The sequence below is a fragment of the Camelus ferus genome, chromosome 17, assembly GCF_009834535.1.
Source record: "Camelus ferus isolate YT-003-E chromosome 17, BCGSAC_Cfer_1.0, whole genome shotgun sequence".
Classification (NCBI taxonomy): Eukaryota; Metazoa; Chordata; class Mammalia; order Artiodactyla; family Camelidae; genus Camelus; species Camelus ferus.
Window position 1 is genome coordinate 22,525,975 of NC_045712.1, and position 19,446 is coordinate 22,545,420.

At 52.4% G+C, this 19,446-nt stretch overlaps 1 protein-coding gene across 2 annotated transcripts in view; it reads right to left on the reverse strand.

Annotated features, from left to right (window-relative positions):
• Window positions 1-652: 652 nt before the first annotated feature.
• Window positions 653-19,446, reverse strand: part of CACNA1D (calcium voltage-gated channel subunit alpha1 D) — a 294,778-nt gene continuing 275,984 nt past the window's right edge. For both annotated transcript variants that reach the window (XM_032458261.1, XM_032458260.1), the window contains 7 exons: window positions 11,214-11,330; window positions 10,135-10,499; window positions 8,249-8,398; window positions 6,763-6,938; window positions 3,953-4,074; window positions 2,125-2,445; window positions 653-1,672 (listed from right to left, as the gene is read on the reverse strand). In XM_032458261.1, the coding sequence (XP_032314152.1) occupies window positions 1,379-1,672; window positions 2,125-2,445; window positions 3,953-4,074; window positions 6,763-6,938; window positions 8,249-8,398; window positions 10,135-10,499; window positions 11,214-11,330 (1,545 nt within the window). In that variant the 3' untranslated portion in view covers window positions 653-1,378. The remainder of the gene's footprint in view (window positions 1,673-2,124; window positions 2,446-3,952; window positions 4,075-6,762; window positions 6,939-8,248; window positions 8,399-10,134; window positions 10,500-11,213; window positions 11,331-19,446) is intronic.

Sequence of the window (19,446 nt, forward strand, 5' to 3'; positions counted from 1 at the left end):
GATTCGTACAGACCCCGACATCTGGGCCTGGAGATCAGCACTTGGCCCCCTCGGCCCCCTGCCCCAGGACTCCGTATTTCCTAAGACAAGCAAGCAGCCTCACCAGTCCTCGGGGGACGACAGCAGAGAGAGTTCATTCACCTGTGAGATTATTTCTGCATCGGAAAGGCAAAAAGGTCCTGTGGGGGCAGCTGAGAAGACCACGGCTGTGATGCCCCAGGGTCAGAGGAGCCAGCTCGACCTACTCTGCAGTGAACTCATTGGAGGGGTATTAAAGTAAAACAAAAGACAGCTGCAACCCATGGTGGATCGGAAAGTACAATATCAAATCACAGAACCCTGGCCCAAAGAAAAGACTGCAGATAGTCATCTGGTATCTCGTGTGTAAAGATAGATTTATAGTGACTCAAAATATTTTAGAAAAAATCTCTGTAGTGTCAAGTTCTTTTAAACTTAAAATTTTACCCCCAAAAGATTTTCACTGAATAAATGAGAATTGGCTCTATTTCTTCTACTTCTGTATAGCCCGAGTAAAAATACTAATAGTTTCTAGATTTCAGTGGGAAACTACAATTATTAGGACCCAGGAATATTGCTGCATTTCAAATACGGTACAATAATTACAAAATATAGACCATCTCTTTACAAGTACAAATTATAGTATATTACAAGTCATGTACAGTAAATCTATAATTTTTAAACAAACTAGTGTATCTAAGTTTACCTGGTTGCGAGTGCATTATTATTCCAGTTTACAGCTGCTCTTAGCCCGACAGTCAAAGACCGACCGTCAGAGTGATGCTCTCTCCTGTAAACTGGCCTCACGTCACAGAAAACCCTGTCGACAGGGTCCTGCTCCCCCTCAGGACGGCGGCTGGTAGGTAGGTCCTGATTACACACTGTATTTCAGAACAGCTGCACGGGAACCAGGAAGCAGTGTGTTTGGGGGGAAAGGGTTTAAAAATGGATATGCTGGGCCCAGTGAACGTCTGATATGCTAGACCGACGGCTGAGGTAATGACACAGGTATGGTGATCGTCATCACCTTAAACCTTCTCCCCCCCTTCCCCGTGCCTGCGGGCGGTGGGTGTGCGCTCCGGACCAGCACATGCGGGCAGGCTTGTCCGGCCTCCTCACTGTTCCTCTCCGGGAGGGCTGGACCTGCTCTTGCCTGCAGCTGGGCTGGGGCTGAGCACATGGACACGGTTGTTCCCTACCAGGTTTATGGCTTCCTTGAGGCATGACATCACTTGTACAAAAGTCTAATTGAATAGGGACTCCACACTAGTGCCTAAATCTTCCTAACTACAGAGGCACTTTTCCCCTGGCCCTCTGGCATCCCACCTGAGGCCAGAGCCAGTCTGCCCCTCCCTGGAGGTTACAGGGTGGTGATGCAAATCATTTCATCTGCCAGGTCCTCCTCATCCCTCCCAGGGTCTGGCTCCTCGTCGCTGTAGCCCGGCCCGAAGTCCTGGAGCTCATAGTCCTGCCGGTGTGAGACAGGGCCCACGTCCCCGTTGGCCCGGGGATGCACGTTCCCGTTCAGCAGGGTGCTGGCCGCACTCTCCATCTCGTCAATGGTCAGGTCACAGGCGTCGGCAATTTCGTGTTTTGTTGCCGACACAAATTTTGGGTCCCTCGCATATCGTCCTAAGCCTTCGGATATCAGGACCTAGACAGGAAAGAGGATCAGTGGTGTGAATGGAAAATGACAGGAAAACCACCTGAAGCACCGACTGCATGATGTGCTTTTGGGACTCAGCCCGTCCCCGATACGTGACCCCATACGTGATAACAGGGTGAAGGTAAATGGCTTTGAAAACCTAAAGAGTTCAAAAACTGCACGTGGCCCAACGAGTGAAATGCATGGGGGGCAAGTACTTCAGTATAAACTAGTATCTGCAGGAGCAGCACACACAATCCTAGGCATAGCTAACTGATGAAACCCAGCAGGGGTGGTGTTTCTATATTCATCCTTTAAGTACCATCCCTGCTGCTAAGGAGTAGACGTGCCCAGGTTCAAAAGCCAGGCAGGGTGACTCTGAGCCTGTCCGCCCTCAGAACCCACACCCGCTCCTGCTGTGCGTGGTTCTCCCCACTTGCGCCCTCCCGTGGCCAACTCACTGCCTCCACCAAGCTGTCTGCACTCCTCTGCTTGTCACTGTTTTTGCTGTGGAAGCTGCTGGGGACGGTCAGGCTGGCTGGTGTGAAGGTCCGATAGGAGATGGCAGGCTCGTCCGTGTACCACGAGCTGCGGTGCAGGGACGGCAGGCTGCCGTTGACCTGGTCCAGGGCCTCTGGCCGCTCGACCTGGATCAGGGGGGTGTAGCATGGCGTCCAGTCCCGATACGATGGGGTCGCTGGAGGGGTGGCCCACGACCGGGTGGAGTGGCTCGGCGAGTACTTCTGGGCTTTACTGGAATCTAGGCCAGCAACTGCCATGATCTGAGGAGAAAGAGGAAGTGGGGAGACCAGAAGTCCTCAGCAGTCCCAGCCTTAGGCCCCCTGAGAACAGGCCAGGCATGAGGCGCTGTTTCACAGGGCTTTGGAAGGACAGGAGCACACTGAGGAATTCAGAGTGCTGGCCATAAACACTTGGCTTTCTCACAAACTGGGAATTCTTTTTCCCCAAGTCTACATGTTTCCTATGACTTCCCAAGTAGGAATCAGTTGCTAATTTGTGAAATTGTTTCATAACAAAGATGGCTCAGGGAAGACACACCAGCCGTGGGGTATGAACATGCCAGCCAGTTCACTCTGGGTTTGAACAGGGAAGTACACTCAGGGCAAACTGACAGCGCCCAGCGCTCATAGGGAAACAGGCTGGTTCTCCTAAGGGCAACGCATCCCACGGCCAGCACTTTGCTCTGAAGCACCGAGTACAAACCTGCTTCTCCTACCCACAGCGGTACCACGCAGGTCTGCCTTGGTGTCCCACTCTGCAGAGGGGCACACTGAGGCCTAGTCCTGTGAACAGCCAGGCCTGTAGCCAAATCAGAAGCCAGGATGGCTGGAGAGAGGCAGGGTGGGCAGCAGAGGGAAGGGCACTGTCACCCGCAAGCCCGCCAGGATAGACCTCCATGCCTGTGGGGGATGTGGCGTTTGAGGGCCTGGGCCTTCCCAGCGTTTGTCCTCTATCCACGACAAAGCAGGACACGAAAGTTAACATAAAAATGGAAGGCAGAAAAGGAAAAGGCTGGCAGAGAAACCTGAACAGAGACTCTGAAATGGCAGTTGGTGTTCATGTGTTCAGGACGCTTGGGGTAGGAAGCCCGCCGGGAAGGCTGGCCCTCAACGCTCACTGTACGGTGTGTGCTCCCACCTGTCCCCAGACCCAAAGACCTGAGAGGACAGCATCTCTCATGTGCTCTTCTCAGGAAGAAAAAGTACCACATTCTTGTCCTGGAGGCAAAGCCCCGGAGAGTAGGCTCCTTCCTGTCTGGCCGCCCTCACTGGACAGGTCCGTCTCCCTGGACCACATCCCCCTTGCAGGCAGGTTGGAGGCTCATCCACCCTCGTGACCCCAGGGCCTAGCCCCAGAGGGCTCCATAAGTGACAGGACAACCTCTCAGAGCAAACAAAGGGCAGCACTGACTGTTCAGGGTCAGTCAAGTGTCCGCCACTCCCTGGGGCGTGGGTTGTCCCAGGCCCTGCCTTCAGTGCCGAGGAAAGGTGTGCACTGAGGATAAGACCCCAGCTGTGGAAGCTGGTGGCCCTGAACTCAAAAGCCAAGTCAGCCACTCACCTCCTGTGTGAGCTCAGGGATGTCACCTTCCCTCTCCGATGTTTGCTCGTCCATAGGAGAGGGTTCACGATTGTTTCTATTTGGCGGGGTTGTTATAGGACTGAACCAGAGTGCATGTGAAGGTTCCCCACTTCCCACCGGCGCTAGGGGCCAAGGGGAAGAGGGTGCCCATCGGCCGTAGGGGCAGGGCCCGGTGGGCCTGCTCACCTGTTGCTGCATCAGGTGCAGAGGCAGGGCCGCGCGGTGGGGGAGGGCGGGGGAGGGCGGGACCTCCTCCTGGCTGCTCTGCCGGCGCAGGCACTCGAAGTTGAAGGAGGACCTCCGGTGGGCTGAGAAATCAGAGCACACCATGCAGTTGTGAAACAAGCTCTGTCAGGGCCCCGGGGCTCTAGGGTCGGGGCAGCCCCCTGGATGTTCAGCAGGGAGCCCAGGAAGAAGCAAGCACCACATCTGAGAGAAAGCACTAGGCAGTGAGGTCTCAGAACTTTGGAAGAAGAAGCCCAACTGAGGGATGTTTTCAAAAAGTGCAAGTTGATTTCTCATCCCTGCTGCACCTGCTCTCCAGGGCAGGAACTAGAGGCAGCCAGAGGGCAGCTGTTCTGACTTGAAGCCCCTGGCCCTGCATGAGGTGGGGACACAGCATGTCAGGTCAAGTACATGACCTCATTCTAGAATCCCAGAGCCACTTGCAAACGGCCCTGTCCTCACCTTCCAGGCCTCCTGAATGTATGTGGGAGGCGTGACACCCTGCTGGGACTCCCGCACTTACACTTCTGTTTGCCACCTGCCCTGTCACCCACTCAGGTAATAAGCAGATTCTTTGGTTGGGAAAGACCCAGCTTCCCCAGCAGCAAAGACAAAACAAACAAGAAAGGAAACGTCGAACTTTAAAGAATGTGGTTGGTTGTCCTGTTAATGGCCACTTCGAACAGAGGCTTAGAACAGGTTGAGGGATGACAAGATGATCCGGAGCTCGTGGCTTCACAGGGCACCAGGCCTGGGAGATGGGTCTGAATTCTGGGCCCGCAAGCACAGGCCAGAGGCCTCCCCAGGACACATCTCCACAGGTGCTGGCACCGCAGAGCTGCCTCGGCAGCCTCTCCAGACACTTGCAAGGCAGCACTGAGTCACCTCAACACTCCTTTCTTGAATCTGCCTTCGCCCTAGCAGAACTCCAGACACCCCTAATTCCTGCATTGGAAAACTGCAGGGGCCAGCCTGGGAGGGCCCCCGGGGAAGCCCGGGGCTGTACAAAAAGCTGCAGGAGCAGGTTGTGTGAGGGCCTGGCTCCAAACACGAACGAAGACCAGGCTGAGCCCTTGCCGGCCACTGCCCAACGGGGAGGGACCAGACAGACAACCAGTCTCTTCTCACAGGCCCGACATACACCTTGGGGCCTGCTGGGCCTCCTCGTCCAGCTGCCCATATGGGACACAGACACCTGCTCTCCACATCAGACAGCCTTCCTTCCATGCACCATGCAGGGCCGCACTTAAGTGTTGTGAGGGGAGGACCCCACTGACCCCGGTCAGCACAAACTCTAGGCCCTCCTAGGAGCAGATGGTGGGGCCAGAGGCTCGAGCCAGGAGAGGAAAACCAGCATCGCTCGCATTCAGATAGCGCCTTTCAGCTCTGGAAATGAGTCCACGTGCACCCATCAACCTGTGTGCTCTGCACACCCATCTCTAACAGCGGAAGTAACCCCCTGTAGTACAGAACACAGGAGTTTCATGTTCTCCCTGCCTGAGGTCCGAATGGATGGGTAGCAAAGCAAATAAAATGCATTTAGTTTATTCCCCTTTACAAAGAGGGTGGCCACAGCTGCCTGCTCAAGAGTCCTTGCTTCATGGAGGCAGTGCCTGTGAACCCTGGGGAGAGAGGGAGGTCTCAGGAGGGCAGTGGAAGTCACGAGGTCCTCCCGGCCTCGCCTGCAAGTGCGTCATCCCCGTACTGATGGAGACCAGAGCCGCTATGTTTAGCAGCTTGTTTGGGGGGCTGTGAAATTAATATTAACCATGGAAATGGGGCTGATTACACTCCCCAGCAAGGCTGTGACAGCTGGAGAGAGAACAGGCCCTGGGCACCACCCAGCCGCACTTGTTACCGTGCACGTAGACAGCAGACTCAAAACCGACGTGTCTTGGCTATTTTTGGTTACTGATTAGAGTCCTGCCCCTAAATATGCCTCATTCGTTAGAATCACCAGAAACAGATATTCTTTCACCATCATCAAAATGCCCACATGTCCCAAATCAAAGCGCCCGGCCGGGAGCTGGTAGGGCCGCTGCTGCATTTCCTTCCCTGGCCCCAGTTCCTCACTGGGGGTGGCCCAGGCCTCCTGGCAGCGCCAGTGAGGCCACCTGCCCCAGAAGATCAGCAGCCAGCCCCTGCCCCTTCTCAGCGGGACGGGACTCCCTGGATCCAGGATGGGAGCACCTACCCCAGAGGTCATCACCAAGGCCAAAACCTACACCGTGAGCACAGGGTACTGGCAGACAGAGGCAAAGATGAGAGAGAAGAAGCCAGAGAGGTGAAGAAGGAGGAGGGATGGATACCAGGAATCCCCAGGTGCTCCTCAGAGGCCTGGGACTTGGTAGGACAGGCCTGGGCTCAGGTCCATTCTGAGTACAGGCCCATCCTCCATCCTCTGAGGGTCAGTTACCCAATCCAGGGAGCGGGTCTGTCTACACCATTGGGCACATCTTGCCTACCTCTCAGGGCAGATCCCCAGTCAAAGGCAATGATGATGTGCACAGAGAGCCCCCCATCGGGCACTACACACTGTCCAACTGTAGGGCCCCATCCTACCTTTCTCTGTTCTCAGCGTTGAAGCAGTTCAGCCTGCCATGTGTGACATGGATGAGAAAGAAAGGCGAGCCCACAGGACCTCCAACCAGGGGACTGGTCTTAAGGACTGAAAGCCCCTGACGTGGCATCACCACCCGCAGGCTAGGGCAGGGGGAGAGGCACACTGGTCTCTGCGAAGCTTCCCCGCCAAACAAAAAACCTGGTCTCACATGTTGGGGTGGGAGGTAGTAGGCGTCTCCTTGGGGATCTCCGGGAATCGTAGCAAACAGGCGAGTCATCATCCTCCGAGAAGCCTTGTGGGTGATGGTACCCTCGGGGCCGCTCGAAATCCAAGCTGCTGCCTGGGTGTCGGTTGTAGTAGCTGCAGCCGTAGCCATAGCTTTGCCTGGTGGTCGGAAAGGCCAGAAGAGAGAGCGAGGGGCACGTGAGGATGTAGTGAACAAGGCTGCCCTCAGCTCGCACAGTCCCACTGTCCTCTCCCTACTTCCTTGGACATAGTAGGACTAGCTGAGGACAAGCTCCATGGAAGATTCTAGATCGAGGGCAAGGGGTGTTACAGGAAGGTTCAGGACAGCAGGCCTGTGACGAGTGAGGTGCCGGTGGCTTCCCTCCCCGCGGCAGCCTCAGACCCAGGGCAGATGTGCACTGCGGACGCCCTGCAAGCTTGACTATCACCCACTCACTTCCTCCTGGAGCATCTGCCCTCAGCCAGCTGCTGGGCTGGGCACTGGGACGTGAGTATGCAGAAAGCACTGTGCCCTCCAACTCCCCCAAATGCACTTGACAAATAGCACAGGTGCGGGGAATTCTAATGCAGGTTGGTGGGGGTCAGCGCTGGAAGAGGGGGCTCAGGGTGGACTCTGTGAGTTCTAGGGGCGGGGGAGGCCTTTCGATTCCAGTCACGGGAGTGCGGAGCAGGCCCTTGAAGAGAGGGTGGGACGAGGCCAGCTGGGATGGGGGAAGGGAGTCCAAGGGCTGGTCACACGTGAGGAAGGCTCTGAAGAAGGCAACTCAGAATGAGCTCAGGACCAGCAGTTCCGGAAGTACGGCGCTGGGAGGCCTATCTGAGGACGCGGGGGAGAGCAGGGTGAGGGCAGGTCAGGCTGTGGCTGGCCTGGAACATGAAGCTAATGTTTAACATCTCAGAAGCCAGAGTGACCTCACCATAGAACCACGCCCACTACTGTGGGCCACGGGTCACCGTGAGATGCAGTTTACAGAGCAGAGGGTGGTGGGTGGCCTTTGTCTCCCTGCACTGCCTGCTACATGTCCTGAGCAAAGGGCCCACTTTAACCTCATGTGTTCCTGTCTCAGAAGCCTGGAGAGGCACATCTGCTCAGTGATGCCACTCTGTCCTCAAGTCCCCTCATCTCCAGGGGACGGAAGTAGGAAGTAGGCTCTGGGCTGGATGAGCTGCCATGTGGACAGAGCCCCCAGGGTTTAGTAAAGGCTCTCATTTCTGGAACCTTTGCTAAAAGTTGCATAGGCTCCTGGTGGAAATAAGTCAACAGCCCTGAAAAACCAGCCTCCACTCTGCTTCTCTGCGGCCCTCTTTCTCCTGCCCCGACCTCTGCAGTCACCTGGAGACTGTGCTCCTGTTTCGCTTCCCAGGACCGTCCCGAGCACAGCGCAGGAGCCCTAGGGACAGGGGATGGCAAGGCCTCCTAATGGCAGCCCGCGCCACAGCGCCCTCACCTGCTCCCGGTCGGCGAGCTGTCGCCCTCGTAGCAGTCCTCGCAGCCGAAATACTCCTGCTCCCCCAAGCAGTGGGGGTCCCTAAAGTAGCCGTGTATCTCTGGATCTTCCCGGCAAATAGTTGGGAACTGCTCATCTCCTGAGTCAGACCTGCAGTAGGAGGGAGGGCCTGAGCGTCTGGGCAGGCGGCAGACAGCTCCTACAGCCGGGCCTCGGCAATAGCGATGGGCACCCACCCTAGAAACCTATAGCGATGGGTGCCCAGGTCACCTGCTCTGAACTCTGGTCCTCCTGACCTGGCCCAATGTGATTTCAGAGCCTGGGAAAGAGAGGATCCAAACTTGGCACCACATCTGACCCAGAAAGAGGGATAGGAGTTTTGAATACAGTGTTCCAGGGGAGAGAGATGTGCCCGCATAATGTCCACTGAGTTTTCAAAGACTGCCCTGCCCCACGACTGTTGTCATGTCCCCCAAAAGCCAGCTGTCCTGGCTTCAGTCCTCAGGAAAACCAGCCAGGCTCTGTGATATCACCACTCTCCAAAGAAAGGACTGCGCTTCCCCCAAGCTCTTCACTCTCTACTGCCCTCCTCCAGCTCACGTGACTTCTAATATCACTTGAGATAATTAAACCAGGAGATCTACCCTCCCTGGCCCTGACACAATGACCATCCCATCCCAAATTCAACTGGGTTCAACAGACGTGGAGTGGGTGCACTGCCCGAGGCTAGAGGGCTGCCCGAGAGACAAAGGACAAGGCCTGGCTCTTGGTCTTCAGGAGATGGGCATCACATTTTTATGAAGCCCCCATGAGATGACCCCAGAGACCAGCAGGACTGCTCAGCTCCACAGGCCTAGACTAGACACCCCGAAAGTGCACAGTGGGTTTTCCTAGCACAGTGATGAGGCCTGGGGGGCGAGCCTGTGGGGCATGTCGGTCCTTGGGTGGTAACAGTCTATGCAGAGAGGGATCTGAAAGCTCCTTTGCTTACAAAGAAGCAACCACCTTTGCTGAGTCCACAGTTAGGGGCTGTAACACCCTACCCTAGGCTAGTTGGCTCCCAGGAATTTCTCATCTCTTAGCATTCAGAGAGGCCAGTTGGTTACACTTAAAACACATGGTAGTTAACACATAAACAGGCAATGAGCACATACCTAATGTAAGTTTCATAATAGCGGGTTCTATCCAGGAAAGGCATACCATGGGAGGGAGGGAGAAGATAAAAGTTAAATATTTCCAATGAAACTGAAAAAGCAGCTATCAAGCTACTTCCCAGAGCAGGGTCGGCAAACTATGGTTCAAGGGCCAAATGTAGGCCGTCACCTGTTTTGGTATGGCCCACAAGCTACAGACAGTTTTTATACTTTCAAAGAACTGAAACAAAATCAAAAGAAGAAAAATATTTCATCACGTGTGGCCATGTGAAGCTCATGCCAGTGTCCGCAAATTAAGTCTTACTGGGACACAGCTGCACCCACGCATTTACATCTACGGCTGCTCTCCTGCTACGACGGCTGAGTTGAGTAGCTACGATAGAAACAGTCCAATGCTCCAACCCTAAAATGTTTACTCTCTGGCCCTTGACAGAGAAAGTTTGCCAGTCCCTGTCCCTGAGTATGCGGTACAGTTGGAGAGGGCAGAGTTTGCAGCTGCTGCTGTGTTCAGGGGCATCTCACAGAGCAGGATACAGGCTGGCAAGAGGCCCGCTATCCTACAGGCTTGTCACAGGGCCAGTGCCTGGTGAGGCCGTTACCTTGACGCACTCACAGGTCCTACTGCAAGTGCCCATGGGGAATCTCCTGCCTGTACCAGAGCACGAGGGAGACAGACCCCCCTCCCTTGGGCCAACACTGTGTTACCAAGTACAAATACATTTTCAAGGTTACCTTTTAATACTGGACCTTCTTTGAGGCTCACGGCCATGCTTGTGGGAGGAATGATGCCCATTTTCAGACACATGCTCAAGGTTCCCAATGCTGGGCCGCTTTCCAGGGGCAGCTTTGGACATATTGGCATTATTGAGATTGGCATTTGTTGAGCTGGGAACTTGCTTTCCTATGGAATTATGGTTATGACGGTTATGACACACCGAATTTCCTGCTGGAGGAAACAGCGGTTTCTCAGTATCACTTGCAGGTGGAACTGCAGGCCTTTGGACATGCAGGGGACGGTGGGTGGTATTGGTCTGCTGAAGGGAATCTCTATCACTATTAACATGATTGACATGGTTTCCAAGCAGGGCACCATTTCTCTGCAAAATAATGGGAGACAACACCAGGTAATTTAACAAATATTTGATGCAGGCTAGCTATGTCAGGTAATTTTTTCTACATGAACAACAAATTCTAGGTAAGCTCCGTAGGATCCCTGTAAAACAATCTGAGTGCCTCAGTGATCAGGGTGACTGGGTGGCAGCTGGTCCCCCTGGAATGAGGAAGGTTACCGGTTCCTAGGCTGGGGAGGCAAGCTCTCTGCTGTCCCTCGAGTGGGCTCTTCCAGCTGCTCCAGGGTCAGCCGACTTGCCCAGCAGCACTGTTGGCAGCCCCAGTGGTTGAGGTTGGACAGCAGGCCCGGCTCTGGGCTGGGGGGCCTGGGAAGCACAGGGCCGGCTGGCAGATCAAAAAACTGGCCCAGGGAAGAGGACGGAGGGAGAGCCGGCAGCTGCTGAAAGGACCCAGGATGCTCATACACACAGGCTGGTGGTTGTGGCCAAGCTCCTCTGAAGTGGCCAGTGTAGGGCAGAGGAGCAAGCAAGCTCAGGGAAGGAGCAGGCCGGGCCCTCCAAGGGGTGCTGGTGAATGGGCAGGGTCTGCTGGGTTGGGGAGGGTATGGGCCACCAGGGCCTCTAGGTCCTGGGGCTGGTGTGCATTCTCCAGGCTCTTTCACAGATCGTTAACTGCCCAAACTGGACTCCTGCCCCACTATTTCCAAGTGGCCAGTGTGTAGCTAGGCGTGGAATAATTACTTTGAATACATCTTCTTCTTCTTCTCGTTTTGTTTCCTCTGGCTCGTCATCTTGCAAATCACATGATATAGCACGCCGGATTTCTGGCCCGATGTCATGCAGTGTCCTTAATCCCGCCTAGATCAACGGAAATGGCAGAACAGGTTAGACAACACGGGAGCCCTGGGCCGGCCTGGTCCTGGCTGTGCTCCTGCCTGATTCCGTTGTGGGAGGGGGAGGTTTCTCCAAAGGATACAGCAGTGACCTGACCGCTTGTTCGAATGTAACCAAATGTGTCCCTACACCCTCAGGGTTGTAGGGTGTGGCCAGGAGTTCAGGATGGTCCTATGCTGGGATAATTGAGGCCAGTGACCTCCTTTTCAAATACCCCCACTTACAGGGAACAGTTACTAGCCCTGGTTACTAGTCCTAGGGTCTGCCATGGCCACAGCCCAGGCCCACACCTAGACGACAGTTCACAGAAGGCTGGCCGGCAGAGCACTGTCTCCTGGAGCCCCAGGTGCGGGGAGGAGCAGGGCCAGGCTGCTCTACAGGGAGGGTGCCAAGTATTTGCTGGCTGCGTCCAGGACGAGGAAGCTTGTGCAGAGACTGGAGGGCAGGCAGACCAAGCAGCCATCGGGGCCACCGGTCCTGCTACAAAGCCATGGGAACAAGGGAGCGACACAGCACACTGCCACCACGAGCACACTCAGGACCACAACACAACAGACGGACACACACAGACCTGGGCCGCTGTGCAGGGCCAGCCTCTGTGGCCATCTCCTGGCACCCTGGCCTGCAGTCTGTGTTCAAGCTGAGAACTTGCCAATGGTCGGGTCACCCTCTTCAAGACCACAGCACACCGAAAGGGGCTCATACACCTCTGGAGGCAGTGCAAGGTCTGCCAGGGTACCCCTCCAGGCCGCTCAGACAGTCTGCATTTCCCTGAGGCTCTCACAGCCGCCCTTCTTCACCCTGGGCCTGGGTTCCTTTGAGACAGCCCTTGGGAGAAGCCTTCCATGTAACTGCCTTCATTAGAGAAATATTCGAGATGCTTACGGACTATCTATGGGGAAGAGGTAGTTGCTGGCTCTAAGAAGACTATGTTTTGACCATCAATCTGAAGAAAAATGGCACATTAATAGGGACAGTATAGCTCCTCTAGCCTTTGCTACAAAAAGATTTGCATCTGAAAGAGGCATTTCCTCCTTGCCCCGGGTCTAAGGCCACCAGTCCGGTACCCAGGCAGTACTCCCTCATTTGCTGGCAGTCTGCTTGTCCCTGAGGAGCTGCTAAAGGCTTGGAAAGCGTCTGAGACCTTGGCTGTAAGGGTTTCCTTCTGTAGCTAATACTCCCCAACATCAGGGCAGTCTGCAGAGGAGAACTAGGCTGAGCAGGGGGTTATCAGAGGAGGGGACCACTTCCCGTCCCCCCTCCACAGCCCCCAGCAGCAGGTGGGGATAGCACACAGACAGAGAGTGATAGCCATGTTTGAGACATGCCTGGCGGTGGAGGGGGTGTGCAGGGTGGAGGGGATGGTGGCCACAGTCTTGCCAGATTCCACAAGCCTAGGCCCACTGATGTGGGAAAGTGCAGCCTGGTGTCCTGCAGGCGCCAGTGGTGCTGACACTAATTTAGAACAGCAAGGGGGTACAGACCTTCCCAAGAGGCTCTTAGGCAAATGGCCTTGTCCGTAATAGCACTCAGCCTATGAGAGGATCCTTTTAAAGACCGCACACCACACAGGGAACTATATTCAATATCTTGTAGTAACTTACGGTTAAAATGAATATGAAAACGAATATAAGCATGTTCTTATATGACTGAAGTATTGTGCTGTACACCAGAAGTTGACACAGCATTGTAAACTGAATATACCTCAAAAAAATATATTTAAAGATGGCACACCAGGCTGGGTCTGGTTTGAACCATTCTTTGAATATTGGAACAGCAAGTCTTTCCATTTTATGAATCGTGGGGGTGAAACAGCTGCCTGGAGTCAAAGCCTTAAGGTTCGAGGCTAGGAATGCTGTGGTCTTGCAGGGGAATGACTTGTGTCCCAGGACCAAACCCTGGACAGTTTGTGGTGCAGTCAGTGAGGCTGCCTCTCACTCTCCTGTCCCTCTGATCATAGGCTCATGCACACACATGTACACACATGCACGCACACACAATCACTCACTCTTTCCTCTCAGGATCCCCGCCTCCAGCACATTCGAGCCTGGGGAACTGTCTGGCTTAGCAGCAGACCCACACCACTCTCAGGGAAACAACAAGACAGCAACTCGAATGCCAAGTGGGTGAAAGCTCCTGCCCCAGCCGGGGCAGCAAGGCTGAGCCCAGCTCTACCCAACAGCCTGCCATTCATGCAGGCAGTGCTTTCTAGGGCACAATCATCAAGGGGAGATAAACTAAGCCAGGGCTTCACCATCTGATTTTGAATCACTGGGAAGAAAGGGCTGTTACCTATCTGAGGCTCCTAAACAAGAGACCAGGTTTGAGACACCCACTGCCAGTGCCACAAAACACACACAGGTGACAGTGCACCAAGTCAACGCCCCCAGGTAAACTATGTACATTGTGGGCCAGGAACACTCTGTTTAAATAACACCAGATCATCCTGTTCACTGTCATTCAACTGATTGGACTAGGTCTGATTAGAAGAAATAGAAAACTATTTATTTGGATAATTTTTAACATCATCCTCTGTTGACGGGTTGACATTTCACTGAAATACACATATAACATAATTGCAAAAATAAAAACTGTCTTCAGCATGTTCTCAATGATACACAAGATTAGGAGAGAGCAGTGAACAGACACAGGACAGAGGATTTGTTTGCAACATAAATCACAGAGAAAACTGAGAGGTGGTCCGAGAGACCGCTTCCAAAGACAAATAACGACAACATATTTATTAAAGAGACATCAAAGGAGGAGAGAAAGCATCACTCTTCCCAGACAGGAAAGCAGAGGCTTAGAGAACATGATTATATTTCGTCTGTTCCACGCAGGAAGAAACATACCTTCTAACAGTCAGGGACTGACTTTACTCTTTCACAGGGGAGAGGAGGAAGGACGGGCGGGGGGACACTACAGGGGACAGGGGTATCTGCCAGGGCTGGGAAGGAGGGAAACACATGTTCCCAAAATTGAACTGAAACGAAGCTTAAGCACAGCACCCTGAATTTATTACATATCACAAAACATGATAATGAAAAATTTTCTAGCACACATATCCAGCTAAAAGGTAGCTTAGGCTGCTCCAAAAATTCCATAGGCACAAGTTCCAATTCCCAAAGTGCAGGAATCTATCTTAAACCCTTGAAAAAATTACTTTTTTCTACAGCCCTAAACAAAACAAAACAAAACTATGTTTTTCTTGAAACAAACACTTTACAATCAGTAAAATTATCTATTCTTTCGTATTTCATATCTGTGTCTACCTCTATTAGCAAAATACTATTTTAATTTGAAACGTGGTCATTAGCACTTAACCCAACACAGTTAAAGCCATATAAAGTCATTCCATTAACATCACAGTAGAATTATGGTTTTGAAGAAACACAGAATTGCTAGAAAGTATAAACATTACTGATTTGTTTTAAGACGTCCAATCATATAAAACATTAAACAGAATCAAGCCTAGTTTCTGGTTGATTTTTAAATGCTAGATGTTCTCATGAGTATTTTTTTTTTCAAAGAAATATTGGCGCTTTGCCTGTAGACTGCTGCTTTAAATTTTAGACACCATTTAATTGGAATTTTATCGATATTTACTCTATTGAATGATAAAGTCACCAACCCCCCCAAACTATAAAATCTCTCTAAATATTTCTGAAGCAATAGCATTAAAGTATGATATTTTAATATCAAACAGGAACATTCATTTACCTTCCTTTCTCTTGCCCACTTTCAGGGTTAAGTTTTTCCTACCTGGTGCATCTGAAATGCTTTCACTGCCTGTCCCCCTAAGCTAGCGCCATCAGACACACTCGCCATCTGCCAGCTCTCAGCACGTAGAGACGCCCAGGAACCCCTCCCGAACCTACACTATAACAGTGCAGATAAGAGATGTGAGCCTCCAGTCGGGACTGGGCCAGGCCATTCATCTTCGGGTGTGAGTGCCAGGCTTCCAGACTCCAGCCTTAAGAGCCCACGTCTGGCAGAGCCTGTTCCCTACCACAGGCAGGTCTCGCTCAGCTAGGGCTGGCCCTGTGGTCATCTGGTTAAAGGCGAGCTCTGGTTAACCCTTTAGCAGAATACTGCCCCTACCCAATCAGAAAGGATCACTGTAGACTAGCTCCCTCAGAAGAAAGGACTGGAGATGAAACTCTCACAGAATACACCTGCTCATCTACAAGCTGTCTCCCGCCTCCCCACGCACACACAGCACACACAGGCACACCCCTTACTTTGTCATTGCTCTCTGCCAGGGAAAATGGGATGGCATGGCCTTTGTGTCCCATTATGAACCATCCTCGAGTTATATATAAACATAAAGGGCTAGAATCATGAGCACGGCACTCCTGTGAGTCATCCACAGTGACTCTGACCCTCACTGACAAGTCAGCTGCAACGTTACCACAGAAGTTACCCTGGCAGGGGGCACTCAGCTGTATACACCAGGTTTGTCACCATCACTCTAAAAGATAAAGGAAACCTCAAAAAAAATTATCTGAAGCGATCTCTGACGTCTCCCTGCAAATGATCTGACAGCGCTACCTGTTTTAGTTCCACCTTGATTCTTGGTTGTGGTTTTAACACCAGAATCGGAGAACTGCTTGTCAGTTTCCTGATTAACAGAGAGAGTGGGCCTGGCAGAAGTCACAAATCACGACTTCTGTTCTGATGGCATCTTTGTACCTGCCCCCATGATATCCCATACTTTATCCCACTACACCCTGCGAGGGAGAGCGGGTGGGCCAAGACTACTCCCATTTGGCTAAGGGACCTGCCCACGCTGGCGAAGGCTCAGCTAGGAATCTTGATCCCCAGGCCTGCAGTTCCACTGACCCCGTGCTGACCCCACTTTCTTGGGTCTACTGTAAAGAGTGCTGGGATCAGGTCTCAATCACGTGCTCACTCATGACTGGCTCCACATGACTGCAGTGCCACTCAATCAAGGTTAACCTTCTTTCAACTAACTTAGCAGAGCTCCTGCATCACTAAGTCACAACGGCAATGACAGATGATCACCAGGTATCACGCAAACCGATGCTACACTCAGCACACTCCTGTCTCAGCCGTGCCACTCTGAGGAGCTGTGAGTCTTATGAATACTTATCTGTCATATACCAATTCAGATCATCCTTCTTTCAGATCAGCACAGGCAGTGAGACGTGGCACGTACAGTCTGACAATCAGCCTGAACTTGGCCAGACACTGGGGGCCCAGGCAGCTCTGTGTCTAGGTGAGTGGGCCAGGGCTGGGGACGGGCCTGGGACGGGCCTGGGACGGGCCTGGGAGGGAGGGAACGGTTCAAGGTAGGGGCAGTGCTGTACACAGATCATAAAGCAGCTCCAGCACCCTTTTCCTTTAGGGGGAGTATGGGATCAATCCCCTAGAGCAGCAGTTCTCAAAGTGTGGCCCAGGGACACTGGGGTCCCCTGAGACACCTTCAGGGGTCCGTGAGGTCACTGTGATTTGCATAATTAAAAACTAGAATGCTCTCAGCCTTGTATATTCTCATTCGCTCCTGAGAGCACAGTGGGGTTTTTCACAGGATCTCATCTCTCCAGCATCGTTGTGCTTGCATATTCTGTGTTTTTAAAATCTGTTTAAATTCCTAATGCAGTAATATTGATACATAAGGGTCCTCAATACTTTTTAAGAGCATAGAAGATTCCTGAGACCAAAGAGTTGGAGAACTGCTGATAACCCACCCTCAGACAGACAACCCCATGTTTTCCTCAGGCACTGGACTCTTCACCCCATCCAGGACCCCTGGGATTCCGCTGACCTTTCTCTGCTTTGGGAAGAAACGTCCTTCTCGCGGCTTCTCTGACCCAGCCTCTGGCACTGTGCCATAGACTGATGTGCCCTCGTTACCCGCAAACAGCCACTTCTCTGAGGGCTACGGTGTGCCAAGGAGAACGAATTCATGCAGGTGCCTCCCCAGTCAATGAACCGTCAGGGTCAGCAAGTTCTTCCCCCTGGGCAATTGAATTGGGATATTTGCACTGATGAGGGGTACTAGGTGGGTATTATTCAATAAGACGCCTCAGTAATTAGGACCTTTTGCTATTACCTAACGTAACTTTCCTTTACTTCTTTTCAGCAATTCTATCTTCTCAAAGATTTCTGACAATAACAGTTACTATTCTCAGAAGGGAAAGATCTCCCACCTTTCAGAAAGAGTAGAGAATCCAGTTCCCCATAGTCCTGCAGATCAATTTAATTTTTTGATTAGGTCACACCATAGAATAAGTTATTTAAGAAGAGCCCAATGCCCAATCCTCCGTCTACTTCCCTGGAAGGATACTGGCCAGCATCGTGTCTTCATCCAGGAGCTTAAGAGTTTAGCACCATGGATTCTGGGGTTGGGCACCGAGTTTGCTCAGTGAGTCTGGAAGATTCTGACATAATATACTTGAGTCGTCTCTTACGACTCCTCTACATTTAAAGCTATACTCGTCTGCCAGGGTCTTAGGGAAAAGGAAAGAGGTGTCTGCAGTTTGACTGTAAACCAAGTTTCGAGGAAGCCTTGTTTCCCTTCTGAGCTGAGGCCACAGGCAGCGCCTGCAATTTCTGGCTGTCCTTCCTGAACTGGCCTCAGCCACCGACCACAGCCAGTGCTGTCACTCAGCAACACGGCCAGGCCCACGAGGGGCAAGATGCTCTTGTTTCATTTAAATCATTCCCTAAATCCCAGCTAGAAAGTTACTGTTTTCCAGTTTTTACTTATTTGGAAGGAAACACCAGCCACGCGACTTGCTTGGGGCTGCTCTATGAGGCTTTAGTGCATAGACACTCACATCTAGAAGACAGATGGTCAACCGGCCTCCTGAGACCAGGGCCACACACAGAGGGGTGAGCACATATGCTCCCTTCAGTGTTTCATAAACTTGATATCAGAGTGGGCCAGAGACAGAAGGACCATTTGTCTGATGGTGGATAAACCCCTCACCTGTGCCCACAGGGCTGACCAGCTTCCTTTTCAGGGATGATACACCAAATAGTTTATAACTGGAACCTCTGGGCACTACCCAGTCAGAGCAGAGCTGGGCTCTCAGCCCAAAATAGGGTCCCAGAGGCCTCCACTACAACAAGCATTAGCCCTTTAGCTACTGGATCACAGAGAGGTTTGGGGAGGGGCTGGGTACTGGCAGGGGGTGAGGAGACTCAAGGTGCTGGGGCTACAGCTGTCACCCAGCAGATACAAACAAGCTTCAACATCTTTACAGGGGTCCAGCCACAGTGGAGCAAGCTGGCTTTCACCACCATCCCCATGCCATAAAAACCACCATGAGCTCCTAGACTGACAACAGTTTGCACACATGGGAGCAGAATCTGGGGCTGGGTCTGTTTCCAGAGTGGGGCCAGGGAGTCCACTTAAATCCAGGCAGGGCAGACCACTTGGTACTGTAAGCCACTGGGGCCAAAGGGCAAAGGTCACAGCACAGATGACATCACTGGAACAAATCTCAAGGCTGGAAGGGACTCCATCAGTCACGCATAGGACAGGCCCGGGGGGCTTCCGCTAGCACCACTCTTTCCACTGGCGACACGGTTCCCCAGCTCTGCCTGGTCAGGGATGAGCGCAGCCAGGGCCCGGCTCCCCACATTCCGCCGCTCTCTGCGCCCGCCACGTACGCAGCCCCATCTGCACAGACCAAGCTTATAACCCTTAACACTTCAGGAATTCAAGGGTACTCTTGAGTACTGACTTTAAAACATAAACTGGCTCCTCTGGGTATCATGGGCTCAGCATTAGATGTACTGGCTCCTCAACCACTGCTTAGAATTGGCTGAGAGTTTCAGATGAGACCCCCTCGTGAAGCAACTTCTCGGGCAAAAATCTACTTTCCATAAGATGTGAAAACACAACCTGTAGAATTACTTCTGTTTACATCTTTATGCATTTCCTAGATATCTCAAAAAAGGGAGAATTCTCCTTCTCAATGGATCACTAAAGTACAGAACAGAAAAGAGATCAAAGAAAAACAAGAATTTCTTAAAGTTCTGGTAGTAAACAGGCATATGATATTATTATTGTTGAAGTCTTAATAATAAGCAATTATACGTTCAAAGT